At 48.8% G+C, this 15,322-nt stretch overlaps 1 protein-coding gene and 1 long non-coding RNA gene across 4 annotated transcripts; one reads left to right on the plus strand and one right to left on the minus strand.

Annotated features, from left to right (window-relative positions):
* Positions 1 to 1,553: 1,553 nt before the first annotated feature.
* Positions 1,554 to 13,084, plus strand: Gdpd2 (glycerophosphodiester phosphodiesterase domain containing 2). 3 transcript variants are annotated; one of them, XM_005339984.4, is made up of 16 exons: positions 1,555 to 1,896; positions 3,542 to 3,649; positions 3,916 to 4,019; positions 4,309 to 4,402; positions 4,601 to 4,660; positions 5,086 to 5,184; positions 5,355 to 5,448; positions 5,594 to 5,739; positions 5,857 to 5,939; positions 6,052 to 6,202; positions 8,617 to 8,838; positions 9,033 to 9,181; positions 11,683 to 11,830; positions 11,965 to 12,047; positions 12,285 to 12,313; positions 12,397 to 13,084. In XM_005339984.4, the coding sequence occupies exons 2-16, from the start codon at positions 3,551 to 3,553 to the stop codon at positions 12,447 to 12,449; spliced, it is 1,614 nt and encodes a 537-aa protein (XP_005340041.2). In that variant the 5' UTR covers positions 1,555 to 1,896; positions 3,542 to 3,550; the 3' UTR covers positions 12,450 to 13,084. The 3 variants fall into 3 exon arrangements, with proteins under 3 accessions (XP_021575578.2, XP_005340041.2, XP_040137967.2); XM_040282033.2 differs by lacking the exon at positions 3,542 to 3,649; XM_021719903.3 differs by lacking the exons at positions 3,542 to 3,649; positions 3,916 to 4,019 and having other exon boundaries at positions 1,554 to 1,896.
* On the minus strand, positions 4,939 to 14,839 carry LOC144371719 (uncharacterized). The gene is made up of 2 exons (XR_013431786.1): positions 14,040 to 14,839; positions 4,939 to 5,292 (listed from the first exon to the last, which is right to left on the minus strand). It is a non-coding gene; the product is annotated as an uncharacterized LOC144371719 (long non-coding RNA).
* Between the last annotated feature and the right edge of the window lie 483 nt (positions 14,840 to 15,322).

The following is a 15,322-nucleotide window of genomic DNA, read 5'->3' on the forward strand; positions in this document are numbered from 1 at the left end:
AAAGCTAAGACCTTAACCTATCTGATGTGTGACTTTTTTTTTTTTTTTTTTTTTTTTTTTGGTGCTGGGGATTGAACCCAGACACGCTTTACCACTGAGCCACATCTCCAGCCCTTTTTAATTTTTATTTTGAGACAGGGTCTCACTAAGTTGCTTTGGGCCTTGCTAAGTTGCTATCGCTGGCCTCACATTTGTGATCCTCCTACCTGAGCCTTCTGAGTCACTGAGATTATAGATATGCACCATCATACCTGGCTAATGTATCACTTTCTAATGCCCTGCAGCCCAATTTCTTGGTGTGGGACCACACTGCTGTTCAGTTCCAGGACAGAACAATGCTGGCTACTTGCTTTCTCCTTTCAGAGTGTTCTCCATCTCTGCTTAAAGCTAAAAGGGGGCCAGTCCTGGAACATCATACACAGGTTCCTGATTGGACTGTAGCCTTTTGGGAGTTCACAAGCTCAGGGATTCATATTTGTGCATATTGAATCCCTGTTACAAAGCTCCCACACCATCCCCAAGAACTTAAAAGCTGAGACTCTAGAATCCACCACAGTCTAAGCAAAGGAAATTGAACAACAACCTGCTTAGAATGAAGCCTGCCGAGGACTGGGTGACCCACTGGCCCTCCTTGGCCTCCTGCCAGCAAGCAGCCCTGCTTCTCTTTGCATTTTAATTCTGAGAGAGCAAGGGAGCCTCTGCCATTGCCAACTAGAGCCTCTGGATACAATGAAAAGGCAGAGAGGGAGGGGGCCAGCTCTTGGCAGAGGAGAGCCAGTCTTCCTTCTCACTGTTTGAAATCCAGTGCCTGTAGGGGGAGGGGGAGCTGGCTTATCCCTAGAGACGATATTCTTTCCCACCAACACTGTGCTAGCCCCTGGACCTCAAGTCACTGCATCAGCCAGAATGCAGAGAGGGTCAGCCCATCAAGCCAGTTCCCAGCCCCTAGCCCATGCCAACCTCTGTGCTTTACACTAAATTAACAACTTGCTAGGCCACCCTCTCCTGCTGATGCTAGAGTAACAGCATCTTCTGTGTGTGTTCATCTTCCAAAAAGCCTGAAACCTCAACATACTATACACTCCTCACAGTGATTCATAGAGACTTGATGCTCTGAGGATATGGCAGCAGGAATGATACAAGTCTCAGCATGACCTGAATGAACATCTTGCGTGGAGTAGCGAGCCAAGGAACAGGCTACCGTCACCCCAGATCCACAAGGACCCTAGGGACCCCTGGTCCAGAAATAAAGCAACCTGTTACCCCGAATTCAGGAAATAGCTTTCAACTACAAGTCTTAGTGATGTACCTTGCAAAATTAAAAGTAGGAGCCCAAGAGGGAAGACAGGCAGGCTAACGAATCAAAGCTGTATGCCCAGGGAGCTTGAGACTGGATACTAGCTAGACTTCTTCACACAAGCGTGTTTCCAGGGGGCTAGCAGGGCCCCTTCTCACTGCCAAGTTGCAAAGTTGCGTGGTCACCTCCCCCCTCCCAGCCTCCAGCTGCCGCTAGTGCCCTCAGCCCTCGCCTCCCTGAGCCAGGACAAAGCCCTGGCAGTGACTGGGAGGGGAATAGGAGGAGGGACAGAGAGATGGGGAAGGCTGCACAAAGGAATTCCTCGCCCCAAGCCCCCTGACCGCCAGCGAGTAAAGAAGCAGAGCTGCTCTCCCTCCCACTTGCTTCCTCCTGTCTTCCCACCCTGGCCAAGCCAGGCCATAGAGCAGCAGCAGGCCTTCAGAGAGGACCCACACATCCTCCTGTAGGTGGCAACAGTGCCACCTGTTTGACCTGTGGGGCTGAGCCAAGGACTGGAAGAGGGAGGAGGCAGACAACTCGGAGTGGAGCTGAGAAGCAGTGCAGAGCAGAGACCAGAGCAGAGCTGCCGCTGAGATAAGGTGTGAGGGCTTGGGAAGGCTGGGGGCTACAGGCGGGAGCTGGGAGGTGAAGACTGGTTCCACCGGATAATTACCGGGCCCAGGGATTGAGAAGAGCCCTTGTCAGATCCCCTGCTTGGGATTCTCAGGCTGCTCAGATCCTACAGGTAGCTTCTGGAGGGAGGTGGGAGTCTAGAAGGCAATCTGGGGTGCAAGGGTAGGACCCTAGGGGAGGCAAGAGGTGTGGATCAGAGCCCAGAGCAGGCTACAACAGCCCAGGGGCCTTCCTCTGGGTTGGCTGACTCCTGGGAATGGGTTCAGGGAGGGGGGAGAGATTTCCTTCCCCCCAAGTCTAACCCCCCACTCCCCCGCCCCATCCCTCCTTTCCTAAGGTGAGCATAGCGTAAGGGGGTCAGTTAAGGAGCAGCCACACCCATCCTCCTTGAAGAGGCCCAGCCACTGTATTTTCCCCTAAGATTCCACAGCCTCAAGGGAGCCTAGATGGCAAAGGGTCCTGTTTCTTAAACCACACAAACATACACACACACACACACACACACACACACACACACACACACACACACCACACACATACTTTAGATGTATTCAAGAGCTCCTTCACATACTCCAAGTCATCTAGAAACCCATTCATCCTGACAGCCACTGGTGCACACATGCATACGTACCCTAACAAATTGCACACATTCTCATGTAGAACCATAATCACATATCCAGCCCACTAGAGGATCAGCCAGACCCAGAAGCCCAAGGCAAAAGGAGCCCCTGCCCCAAGACAACCACACCCCCATATACACACCTTTGCCCTGTGTGTGTTGTACTTTCACCGAAGCTAACTTAGAGGGTGGGGCGGGGAAGGCGGTGACTGGGTTTCTGCTGGGGGGGGGTGTGACTGGGCAGGATGACTGGGCAGGAAAGGACAAGACTAGGGTGGGAGGGCTTGGATTTTCTAGAAGTGTACAGATACAAAAATGGTTCTTTTAGAAGTCTGGAAGTGACCCAGGCAACCTGTTCCCCCTCAAAGCTTTCTCTTATTGGCAGTGCCCCCTACCCCCTGGGAAGTGGACACAGAGAATCTTTCAGTCAGGGCTTTGTGGTTTGTACAATCTCTGTATCCATAGCAACTAGCCAACTAGCTAGGCCTCCCTTAGCCCCAGGTCAGAGCTGGAACCTCTGCTTCAGGTTACTCCTGCTTCCTCGGGTGGAAGGTAACTTAACATGGGGCTGCCTCAAGCTTGGCCAGATCTGCCTCGACTTGCTGAACTGAGTTTGCCCCACCCTGGGGCAGTTTTCCTGAGTTTCCACCCTGGGTAATCACTCCAACCCCAGAGCTGGATACAGTTAAATAGGGAAGAGCTGGAGAGAGTGGGTATGCATTCTGCCTGCAAAAAGGTTGGACCTCCTGGGTGTCCCACTGACCTTCCAGGTATGGAGAATCAAGGGGACAGAATGACCCCAGAGACTCTTTGCCAGGCATGGAGCCACGGTTATTCACCTCATACAATCCAGCACTTTGGGCCGTGACCTCCCTCCATTGCTGAGCAGCGGCCCAGGACTGCCCCTCCCAGGGGCTCCTCAGATGTCTGGGAGGGAGGCTGGGATATGCCCTCTGCCAGGGTCCCTGATGGCCGAGTGTCCCTTCCCCCAGGCCTTCACCATGGCCCCTGGCTGCTGTTCCGTCTGGGCCCGCTGCCTCCACTGCCTGTATAGCTGCCACTGGAGGAAATGCCCCAAAGAGAGGATGAAAACGAGCAAGGTGGAGTAGGGTTGGGGGGGAGGCTGGAAGGCAGAAGGCAGATGCTGATTGGAGGGGATAAGGAGGCAAATTATGCTCCTAGGCAGCTGGGAGGAAGGGGTTTTTCTCTCCCCAGAAAGAAAATCTCCCTCAACTATGGAAAGAGCAGCCCAGAGCAGAGCAGCCCAATGCGTGGCAGGAAGCTCTCTTGAGCTGCCACCCATTGGGGACTCTGAGCGCGAGATGGGGATCCATCATCTGTGAGCTTCTCTCCTGCCCCTTTACAGTGCGACTGTATCTGGTTTGGCCTGCTCTTCCTCACCTTCCTCCTCTCCCTGGGCTGGCTGTACATCGGGCTCATCCTTCTCAATGACCTGCACAACTTCAATGAGTGTGTCATGGGCCCCACCCTTTCCTCAGCATATATGTCAACCTACTCCCCTCCCTAGGGATCCTTGGGTGCTCAGCCTTAACCATTGATCATTGACCAGCCCTAGCTCTCCTACTCTCCAACCTTCTTAGAAAATCCTTCCATGAGATCTCCCTAGTCCTTGGAGCCCTGGCCCCATGGACTTTCCCTCACTCCTTCTGGTCCTCTTGGATCCACCCACCCCAAATCCCCTCAGGTCACTAATGAGAGCCCTTCCCCCACTTAGACACCTCCTTCTCCCCTCCCACAGATTCTTATTCCGCCACTGGGGACACTGGATGGACTGGTCCCTGGCATTCCTGCTGGTCATCTCTCTACTGGTCACATATGCATCCTTGCTATTGGTGGGTAAAGGGACAGCCAACCTAACCCTGACCTCAGCCCTTCTTTCCTGCTCACCTCTGCCCTCTTGTTCTCATCCTGGCCACTGAGGGGAGAAGGATAATTCTTGGGTGGGAGGAAGGTTCTAGAATGCAAAACCCTTTATAGTGACCTTGCCCTGCTTTTGGCACCTCCTAAGTCCTACTACCCTCTACCCCTAGCTCCTGGCCCTGCTCCTGCAGCTCTGTGGACAACCTCTGCATCTGCACAGTCTCCACAAGGTACAGTGAGGGTGATAGTGAGTGGGAGAGGGAGCCACTAGGCCCAGGGCTTGGCTGGCTGTTTGCTGAAGACTTCATTTTTGTTTTTATTTTTGTTTTCTTTTTTTATTTGTTCTGTTTAAATATATATGATAATAGAGTATATTTTGAAATATCATACATACATGGAGTATAACTTAGGATCCCATTCTTGTGGTTGTACATGATGTGGAGTTTCACTGGTCATGTATTCATATTGAAGACTTCATTTGTATATCCATGGGGTCAAGCTCAGATCCTGAAACCCAGTATATTTATTGAGTCAAAGAAGGAAAGCTGATGTGTCAGAGGAAGGGAGAGATCCTGTCTCAACAGAGGGAGGGGCAGCCCAGGTAATCAAAAGTCCAGGTTGACAAAGAGAGACCCATTCATCCCTGACCCTTCAGGTGCTGCTGCTCCTCATTATGCTTCTTGTGGCCACTGGCCTTGTGGGACTGGACATCAAATGGCGACAGGAGTGGCATAGCTTACGTCTGTCACTGCAGGTGAGTGGCAGATCTCCAGTGGATGGCGTGGCCTGTGGCCAATCCCAGAATATACTTCTTCCTGGTGCGCCCAAACTGCAGGTGGCTCTGAACTCCAACAGTCAGGCCCTAAGAGAAGAGGGAGAAGGGCACTAGGAAGAAGAGCCCTGCTCACCAGCTCTTGTCCACAGGCCACAGCCCCATTCCTTCATATTGGAGCAGTCGCTGGAATCACCCTCCTGGCCTGGCCTGTGGCTGATACCTTCTACCGTATCCGCCCAAGAGGTGCCAATTATACCCCCCCACTCATCCTCTTTGGCTATTAGTGCTTCTGCCTCCTGCTGCTCACCCAGTTTGCTATACCTGCATTCTGCCTTCTCTCTAGAGCTCCAACAATGCCTTTCCCCAAAGTCTATCCTAATCCCCACAGGTCCCAAGATTCTGCTACTGTTCCTATTTTCTGGAGTTGCCCTGGTCATCTACCTGGCCCCCCTATTCATCTCCTCACCCTGCATCATGGAACCCACAGACTTACCCACTAAGCCTGGGCTGGTGGGACACCGAGGGGCCCCCATGGTGAGTAACGGGCAAGATTCTGGGACAGCAAGGAGAATCAGCTCCTGTGGGTTGCAGGGGCCAGGCCTGTAGGTCCCCAAACTCCCTCCCTCCCCTATTACCACCTCTCTTTCCCAGCTGGCCCCCGAGAACACCCTGATGTCCCTGCGGAAGACCGCGGAATGTGGAGCCGCTGTGTTTGAGACTGATGTGATGGTCAGGTGATGGAGGGTGGGGCTCAGGGGATTTGAGGGCTGAGGGACACAGGGCAGGAGCTCGGGAAAAAATGAACAGCTCCAGAGCTTGACCCTCTGATGCCCCTTATGCTCTTAGCTCCGACGGGGTCCCATTTCTCATGCATGATGAGAAGCTGAGCAGAACCACGGATGTAGCCTCTGTGTTCCCAGCCCGAACTACAGCCCACAGCAGCGAATTCTCCTGGGCTGAACTAAAGAGACTCAATGCTGGGGCCTGGTTCTTAGAGGTAAGGAGAGCATACTAGAAGAGGCTGCCATCTGCAGGGACACTTGGAGAGGGCAGGGTTCAACCCACTAATAAGCATCTGCTGAGCCATACACTGGCCCTTAGAAACACAGTGTCTGCCCTTAAGTCACTCCCATCTAGTAAGAAAGAGAGCCCAGGCAGCAGACAGGTAGAATAGGAAATTTAGGACAATAAAAATATTTGTCTTAGCTATACAGGGGCACACACCTATAATCCCAGCTATAAGCCAGGCACAATGGCACATGCCTGCAGTCCCAACAACTAGGGAAGCTGAGGTATGCAAGTTAGAGGTCAGCCTAGATAATTTAGCAAGACCCTTTCTGGAAAAAATAGGTTTGGGGAGGGGATTGAGGACATATTTCAATGGTAGAGTGCTTGCCTAGAATGTACAAGGCCCAAGGCCCTAGATTTGATCCCCAGCAACACACACACACACACACACACACATACAGAGAGAGAGAGAGAGAGAGAGAGAGAGAGAGAGAGAGAGAGAGAGAAAGGCCAGAGACCAGAGACCAGGGATGTAGCTAAGTGGTAAAATGTCCACTGGGTTTAAAAAAAAGTGAGGGAAGAATGTAATCCTAGTTACTCAGGAGACCAATGCAAGAGAATTGTAAATTCAAGGCTAGCCTGGATAACTTAGCCCTGTCTCAAAATGAAAATTTTAAAAGGGATATGGATGTAGCCCAGTGATGATAGATCACTTGCCTAGCAAACATGAGACCCTGGGTTCAATTCCCAGTACTGAAAAAAAAAAAAAATATATATATATATATATATATATATATATATATATCTCAAGTGATATGAAAGTTTGCTCATAAGATGGGTAAAACAAGGACAGAGAATTCTTTTTGCAGTATTGGGGATGAAACCCAGGGCTTTGTACATACTAGGCAAACACTAAGGTAACCTCTAGCCCTGGCAACAGGGAATTCTAGTCAGAGGGAAGAGCATGTAATAAAGGCCAGAACCATGAAAAAGTGTGTTCCCAGAGGAAAAACGATGGCTCAATATAATTGGGAGATACAATTCATAGGAGTGGTGGGAAGCAGAAGCTTAAGTCTTACGGGCTTTGAATGCCAGACTCAGAAGTGTGGACTTCAATCCTGTTTTAATTTAAAAGAATACTTTGTTTTTTCAGTTCCTCTTCTCCTGATTATAAAATTAATACTTGTTTGTTGTTTAAAAAAAAGTAAAAATTCAGAGAATCCAGAAATCGAACTTTCTTATAATCCAACCCATCTGAAATATTCACTATTCACAGTTGGAGATATATAGATATAGATATATAGCTATAGATATAGATATATAGAGATATATTCACATACACATACATATATATGCATATATATAAATGTTACATAAATAGGATCATGACACAGACTTGCAATTAGTTTATTTTTGCAATTTTTTAAAAATTTATATATGATGACATACCAGACTGATTAGGAAGAAGTGATGTCTGAGTTTGAAACCTGGCTCCACCACTTACTAGCTATGTGACTCTGGGCAACATTCCTTAGTCAACTTGTGCATTGATTTCTTCTTATGAACAATGAGAATAATAGCAGCACCTACCTTATAGGGTTATTGGGAGGATTAAGTCAGTTCATGCACATGAAGTACTTGGAACACTGTTTTGCACATAGTAAGTACTCAATACAAGTGTTAGATAGCTAACTTTATCCTTGTCATCAAACAGGAAGTGAGGTTTTTCATTGACCATAAGGGAAGGCAAGCAGAACGACAGGGTCTTGGGATAGCTACTGGGGGAATGGGAGAGGGAACAAATCAAGAGCAAGTGAAAGGCTTTCTAAGCACCACTGAGCAAAAATCAGGACAACAGTGCCAGTAGTGCCACATGCTATGCCCTCCTATGGAAGCACTCAGCCCCCCATTCTAGGGATGGAGGAGACAGTTGAGGAATTGGATCAGGCTTTAGGAATTGCAGGGCAAGTGGATCAGGATGGCAGTTGACAGCACTTATGAACAATGGGAATAACAGCAGCACTGAATTCAGAGAATTCAGACAGAATTGTGGAAAAATAATTTCAAGCTATGGATAGACAATGGGTGGGGGATGTAGGTGTAAGCAGAAAGGGGCTGAAAGACTGGAAGGAAACCAAAGCGTCAGGATCCCAGAGACCTTCATGAGGCTAAAGAAAAGGTGTAAGGGGAAAAAAGGAAGTTGGGATACTAGAAGAGTGGGTAATTAAAATCAAATAGTAAGGTATAAGATAGTCTGGAAGAAAGTCACAGTTCAGGGAAAGAAAGACCCTGGCTCAGAGGTGGGCAGAAGCTGGACACCAAGAAGGAGATGAGTGAAGATGGTGAGAATGGGGGGAACCTGGAGACTTATTCTGGTGTTGAAAGATTTTTCCTTTTTTATAGAGGCAACCCTTCTGGGGGGCCAAGCAGCTATCAGGCCCTGATCGGAAAGAAGCTGAGAGTCAGACAGTACCAGCATTAGAAGAGCTATTGAAGGAAGCGGCAGTCCTCAACCTTTCCATCATGTTTGACTTGCGTCGTCCTCCACAAAACCACACATACTATGACACCTTTGTCAACCAAACATTGGAGACTGTGCTGAGTGCAGGGGTGCCCCAAGCCATGGTGATATTATCAGGGTTCCCAAGGGACCCCATTTGCCCCTCTTCCCACCCTGCCTACCCTAGGCCATGATAATGATTTTAAGGCTGCCCCCACCCAACTATATATCCTATTCAATGGCCAAACCTCTCTGCCCCTGCCCCTATCCCAATCCCTATGTCTTCCTCACCTTCATGCCCATCTTTCCTGAACCACAGGTCCTTTGGCTACCAGATGAAGATCGGGCTAATGTCCAACAACGTGCACCAAGAATGCGCCAGATATATGGACAGCAAAGAGTCAACATAACTGAGAGGCCCCAGTTTCTCAACCTCCCATATCAAGACCTGCCACTGTTAGATATCAAGTGAGTGCCAGAGAAAGGAACCAAGAGGACCCAAAAGTTTACTACCAGGGAAGAACCAATGCAGGGAGGGCCAGGGTTATTCATTTATTCACTTATACAACATTCACTTATACAAGATGTTGTATAAGTGAATGAATGAATAACCTTGGCCCTCCTTGCATTTGTCAAACACTTGCTGTGTATCAGGTAGTATATATTGCAGACTTTGGGGACATAAACATGAATAAGATAGAGAAGGTCCATTCTTTGGTGGAGTTTACATACTAGTGAAAGAGACAAATAAGCCACTTGAAATACATGCATATTGGGTGGTGATAAGTGTCATGAAGAGAAAATACAGAGATGCAGTAGTCATTAGGGCTCAGAATAAGGAGATGGTACATAAGGCAGGGTTGCTACATTAGGAAGAGTGACTAAAGAAGTGATGTCTGAGCCAAAATCTGAGTGATCACAAGGAACTAACTATGAGAAGAGATGCAGAAAAGCATGGATAGAAGACTAATGAGCAAAGTGAAGGTGAAACTAGAGAGAGAGGCAGGGGGAAAATTGGGCAGGGCCTTGTAGACCATGAGAAATACTTTAGCTTTTATTCTATGGTGAATGGATCATTTAAAGAGAGGATGAATCTGCTGGGTGCAGTGGCACACACCTATATCCCAGCGGTTCCAGACGATGAGGCAGGAGGATAGAGAGTTCAAAGCCAGCCTTAGTAAAAGTAAGGCACTAAGCAACTCAGTGAGACCCTCTCTCTAAATAAAATAACAAAAATAGGGCTGGGGATATGGCTCAGTGGCCGAGTGCCCCTGAGTTCAATTCCCAGTGTCCCCCTAAAAAAAGATTAATCTAAAAGAGAGAAAGAGATGGCAGTGTTCCAGATGTGAACTAGGCCTCAGAAGCTGACCAACCCAGTAAACATGAAGGACTTCAAAGCATGAGGTTGCTAAGGGATCATAATGTCCTTGTGCTCAATTTTTTTTTTAAATGTGAACTATATAATGGTTTAGTTATCATAAGTGTTTCAAGGGCTTTTCCTTAAGTTGTCACCTTGGAGGGAGATAGGACATACAAACCTGCACCTTAGTTTTGTCCTGATCAATGTTGACTGCTCTCATGTTTCCAAAAGATGTGTATTGTTAATTATTATACTGATGATGGAATCAAATCCCTGGAAGGCTAAGTTCTTTAAAATGATAGGCCAAACCTATCAAGATAAAATATAAAAGGGAAGCCAGACATGGTGGCACATGCCTGTAATCCCAGTGACTGGGCAGGCTGAGGCAGGAAGATCACAAGTTTGAGTCCAACCTGGCCAATTTAGTGACAATCTGTCTCAAAATGTTTTAAAAAATGATTAAAATGTTGGGGATATAACTCAGTGGTACAGTACACCTGAGCTCAATTTCCAGTACTATAAAAATAATAACAATAATAATAATTTCAATTACACAAACACTGACATCAGCAGGAATGTGTGAAAAAGACCAGGAATTTGCCTGAACAATGGGCATAGTGAGTCATCAGTGGGAGATGACATTGCCAAAGGCTATTCTGACTCTAGGCTGCCCTCATGCAGGCATAGTATCCAGAGGCAGGAGGAGATAAGTTTCTTTGCTCAAAGCTGGCCCAAACTAATCCAAGTTACTTGGGAGGCTAAGGCAGGAGGATTGCAAGTTTGAGACCAACCCTGGCACCTTAATCAGACCTTGTCTCAAAATGAAAAGAACTTTCAGGGTGCTACCAATGGTGCATGCCTCTAATCCCAGTGGCTCAGGAGTCTGAGGCAGGAGGATCCAGAATCCAAAGTCAGCGTCAGCAACTCAGTGAGGCCCTAAGCAATTCAGCGAGACCCTGTCTCTAAAATATTGAAAAGGGGCTGGGGATGTGGCTCAGTAGCTAAGCGCCCCTGAGTTCAATTTCCAGTATCAAAAAATAAAAATAGATAAAAAAGACTGGAGATGGAGCTCAGTGGTAAAGCACATCTGGGTTCAATCCCAAGTACCAAATAAATAAATAAATAAATAAATATTTACTTGGCTCAAGTGTGTCTGGGAGTTAATGTTCAGAAGTTGGCTCTATATTTTCAAAGGAACATTGATAAATTGAAGTGAGATCAAATTTAGAAAGGCATGTAAAGGGAAGAAAATAATAATCCAGGTGCCAAGAGTAATGGTTGAAGGAATTGGGGTTCTTGGCCCTGGAGAAGAGAAGGATCAGAGAGACATCACCTGTGTTCCTCAGACCTCCAATAGGCTGTCATGGAACAAATAGGAGAGATACATCTGTGTGGCCCCAGACAGCAAAGCCAGGACTTGTGGATGGAATCCACCAAGAGATAGAGTTCATCTATGCAAAGAAAACCACCTTTGATCAGGGGATGCTATGCAAAGTTAGAACTGAACTGATACCCACAGCATCACTGTAGATTCTAACACAGGAGGCTACCTTCCATGCCTCCTGCACCACTGTTCTGGATGTTCCCTGTCTCTTTTCCACTTCCACAGGGCACTGCACCAGGATAATGTCTCCGTGAATCTATTTGTAGTGAACAAACCCTGGCTCTTCTCCCTGCTCTGGTGTGCAGGAGTGGATTCAGTCACCACCAATGACTGCCAGCTGCTTCAGCAGATGCGTTACCCCATCTGGCTTATTGTAAGCCTCTGGGACTGTCTTCTTCCCTCATCTCTGTTCTCCTTAACCCTGTCCCTCACTTCCTTACTTATTTCCCCCTATATACTACCCTTGGGGATCTGGCCACTGACAGGAGCTTTTTCCTATTTCCATAGTCCCCCAAAACCTACTTAATGATGTGGATCATTACCAACTGTGTTTCTACCCTACTGCTTGTGTGGACCTTCCTCCTCCAAGGGTAAGTGCTTTGTGGGTCCTTACTTTCCCCAGGCCCCTGGTGATAGTTCTGATTCTGACCCATATGTGCTACCTGAGCCTTGGGGTTTGGTCTGTTCAGTTCCTTTGAGATTCTTAGGTCCTTTCTTATACCACCAAATTGGCTTGAACCTGGGAAAAGCAAATTTGGGGATCCCAGGGTCAGAAGGTCCTGCTTGAAGCTGGCTGAACTTACAATGGAAAGCTTTCCTCCCTATAGGAGATGTGCCAATGAAAGAGAGAGAACTGGTAAGAACACCACCACCTCATTTTCTACTTTAGTCTTCTCTTTGCTCATCCCTATATGACCCAACCTCTTCCCACCTCCCCAGGCTTAGAAACAGCAGTGCTGCTGACAAGGATCAACAATGTCATAACGGATTGAATGTCGTGTGCTGGCCTTCCATCAGCTGGAGTCCAAGGCCTATCTTCACTGGTCAATTGCAAGAGAAGAAGAGGGACTGAAGAGGACTACTCTGGGGTAGTGTGTTGTGGTGCGGGGGAATTTTCCCAGGAGGAAGTTTTGAACCAGGAGAGACCTCTGCCCAGATGGTGGGCATGCCTCAAGCTGCCATGGAATCTGCTGTCCTCAGGGTTTTGACCTGAGATATAGTAGGGGAAACAGTGAGTCATGAGAAGTTTCTCCCAAATTGAAACTAACTTGAGGAAGTAAAAGGAAGGTTGACAAGATAAGGTTTCAGACATGTGTGTGTGTGTGTTTTTACTTAGAAGGCATAGGGTGTGTCAGGGTGGCACAGCTTAGAACAGTGGTGGAAAGAGATGATAAAGTGACCTTTCCTGGAGAACTCTAAGATGATGGAGACACAGTCCCCATTCCATACAGTGTCTCACCTGACCCTTGTGATTTAGCTGCTTTTCTGCTTAAAGCCCATTTAGATATGTAATTATGTGCCTACAGGTAGCTTTTTGCTGTAAACAACCTTTTATTTTTTCTTCAAGACTAGATGGTTCCTGTATCTTGCTTGTCAGTCTGTTACTCAATGAATTTATTTCCCATTTGGTCACAGTCTAATCTTTTCGGCACTAGGACTAGGAGGGTGCATCTTCTATCTCGGGTTGGATGTGACATGATAGTGAGAGTTCATCATGGGGAGATTCGTGGGTTGGAGGTGGGAGGACAACCACCTGTGGCAATTAAGGACTGACAGAAGCAAGCTGGAAAGTAGCCATCATGGGAAACGGTCCTGGTGGCCCAAGTGAGCTGTGAAGGATTGCGTTTTGGCTCCACCTTGTGGTCACCCGCCCCAAAAGGAGGACCGCGTCCGTCGTCACCTTGACGTGTTTGTTGAATGCCACCTGTTTTCCCTGCCGATGGGGACTCTTGTCCTTGACTGCGGACTCTCAAGGCACTGTCTAATTTCCATAAGTTTTCCGCTCCTCTAGGCTGTACTCAGGGTTTTGTTTCCGGCCCAGCCTTCCTCTCGAGGAGCAAGTTCCCCAGTGTGATTGCTGCTTGTAACTCCCTGGGCTAAGCAATGGAGATGGCCAGTGTGGAGCTGGCCTAGGATGTGAAGTCTGGTAAAAAGGGGCGGGAGAGGGCTAGGTCAAAAACTGGGACAAGAGGATGCACTGTGCTGACCCTACAGTCCTCCATTATACTGGTATTTGCCCTGGTTTGTGCCTCCACACAAAGGTCAGTCGAATTGAGGCTCTGGCCTGGTCAGGAGATTCTGTTTTCAATTTCTCCTCTTTCGCCAGACTGGGACCTGAGCAGGCAGCACAAGAACCTCGGGATCAGACCCTGACCCCTCGGTTGCAGGGCTGCCAAGGGAACTACAATTCCCAGTATGCCTCAGGGTACTTCCGGTCTATGGACTTACGGAGGCGAGTTTGAATTTGTGTTCCCGCCCCCTCCTGCTCGCGGACCCCGCCTCTTCCCCCTCTCTCGCCGCCCCGCCCCTTCCATGCACACACATGCACATGCATATTCAGTCAACTGTCCACACCAACATACCTGGCCTGCAGCTGGCACGGGGGATGGGGGCACCGGCGTGCGACTTGCAGGGAGGCTGGAGCGCACTGGGAGCAAACCTGGAGGCTGCTGCCTGGGACCTGGTCTTGGGAATCCACGCTGCCTTGCACTGAGCAGGTCTCCTTCACACACTACCTTTCAAGCTTCATTTCCTTACGTTCCCCCATTCCCGATACCGCCCCTCAGTCAGGCGGATTACCGACTTCAGCTCTGGAGCTCCCAGACTGTCAGGTACAGCAGGGATGTAACCTCTCAGCATGTACCTCCCTCCCCTTATCCCTTCTTTTCTGTTCCCTGTCAGTCGCCCAGACTCAATCAAGCCTTGCAGCCTCTTCCTCTCCTCACCTACCGACTTCACCCTGTCTTACTCCAGTGTCTCCACCCCTACAGCCCCAACCTCCTAGCTCCCACACTCTCAGCTGTTCTCCTCTAACCTCAGCGTCCTGATACCCAGCTGGAAGGCCAGTGCCCAGCTCCATCCCTTGCCCTTAGCCCCTGGCCTCCAGCCTTGGGGACTCAGCCCTGAGTCTGCCATTGTAAATCCTTATTCTTTTCCCAGGAGGACTGGACAGCTATAGCATGCCTAAACCCTATAAGGCTCTGGACTAGAGACTGAAACTGACAAAAAAACTTGAGGGTGGAGGGCCTGGGGGAGCTGCTCATTGGGGTTCGGGTGCAGTTGCTCGTTATTTTTAGCTGCTGACTCACTGCTCCTGGCATCCGGGTTTGGGGCTAGCAGGCTGGACTAGGGGGCTATTAATAGAGCAGAGGCACAGCCCCGACCCAGTTCAGTTTGGAAACACAGGGAGCCAGGATCCTCTTCCCTGCCATCCTGTCTTGTGGAATGTTGGGGACTGAGGCAGTGGCTGGGCCAGATGCTCTCTAGCTGCCAGTTACCTCAGGCTAATATCACTACCTTGGAACTCTTGGGGGGAAGCCCACGAGGACACTCCTGGGCACAGCTCTCCCCTGAGCTTGCCATGGCTTGGGGCTCTGCCACAGGAAGCTTCTGTTATACTAGCTGAGAGGGCAAGTTCCAATGGAGAGGTTATTAAACAGCCATGGCCTTGGCCTGCCTGGACCTACTCCTGGGCCAGAATGCTCAGTTGCTGGGAGGAAAAAGCTGTGGATTTCTGGTTGCCAAAGACTCTCATAAAGACAAGGTACTTCAGCACGGAGCCAGGTATCCCCAAAGCAGACAGAACTAGGAAGCTACTGAATACCGTGTTTACCACTCTCTCTTGCTATTTCTTTCCCTCTTGTTG

Source organism: Ictidomys tridecemlineatus, chromosome X (assembly GCF_052094955.1).
Source record: "Ictidomys tridecemlineatus isolate mIctTri1 chromosome X, mIctTri1.hap1, whole genome shotgun sequence".
In the NCBI taxonomy this organism is placed as follows: domain Eukaryota; kingdom Metazoa; phylum Chordata; class Mammalia; order Rodentia; family Sciuridae; genus Ictidomys; species Ictidomys tridecemlineatus.

Bases quoted from the DNA above. Each gene is read 5' to 3' on its own strand.
- Gdpd2 (XM_005339984.4), top strand. From the start codon at position 3,551: ATGGCCCCTGGCTGCTGTTCCGTCTGGGCCCGCTGCCTCCACTGCCTG. The intron at 5,185-5,354 runs GTGAGTGGCAGA...TCTTGTCCACAG, and splicing joins GCTTACGTCTGTCACTGCAG to GCCACAGCCCCATTCCTTCA. The intron at 11,831-11,964 runs GTAAGCCTCTGG...CTATTTCCATAG, and splicing joins GTTACCCCATCTGGCTTATT to TCCCCCAAAACCTACTTAAT.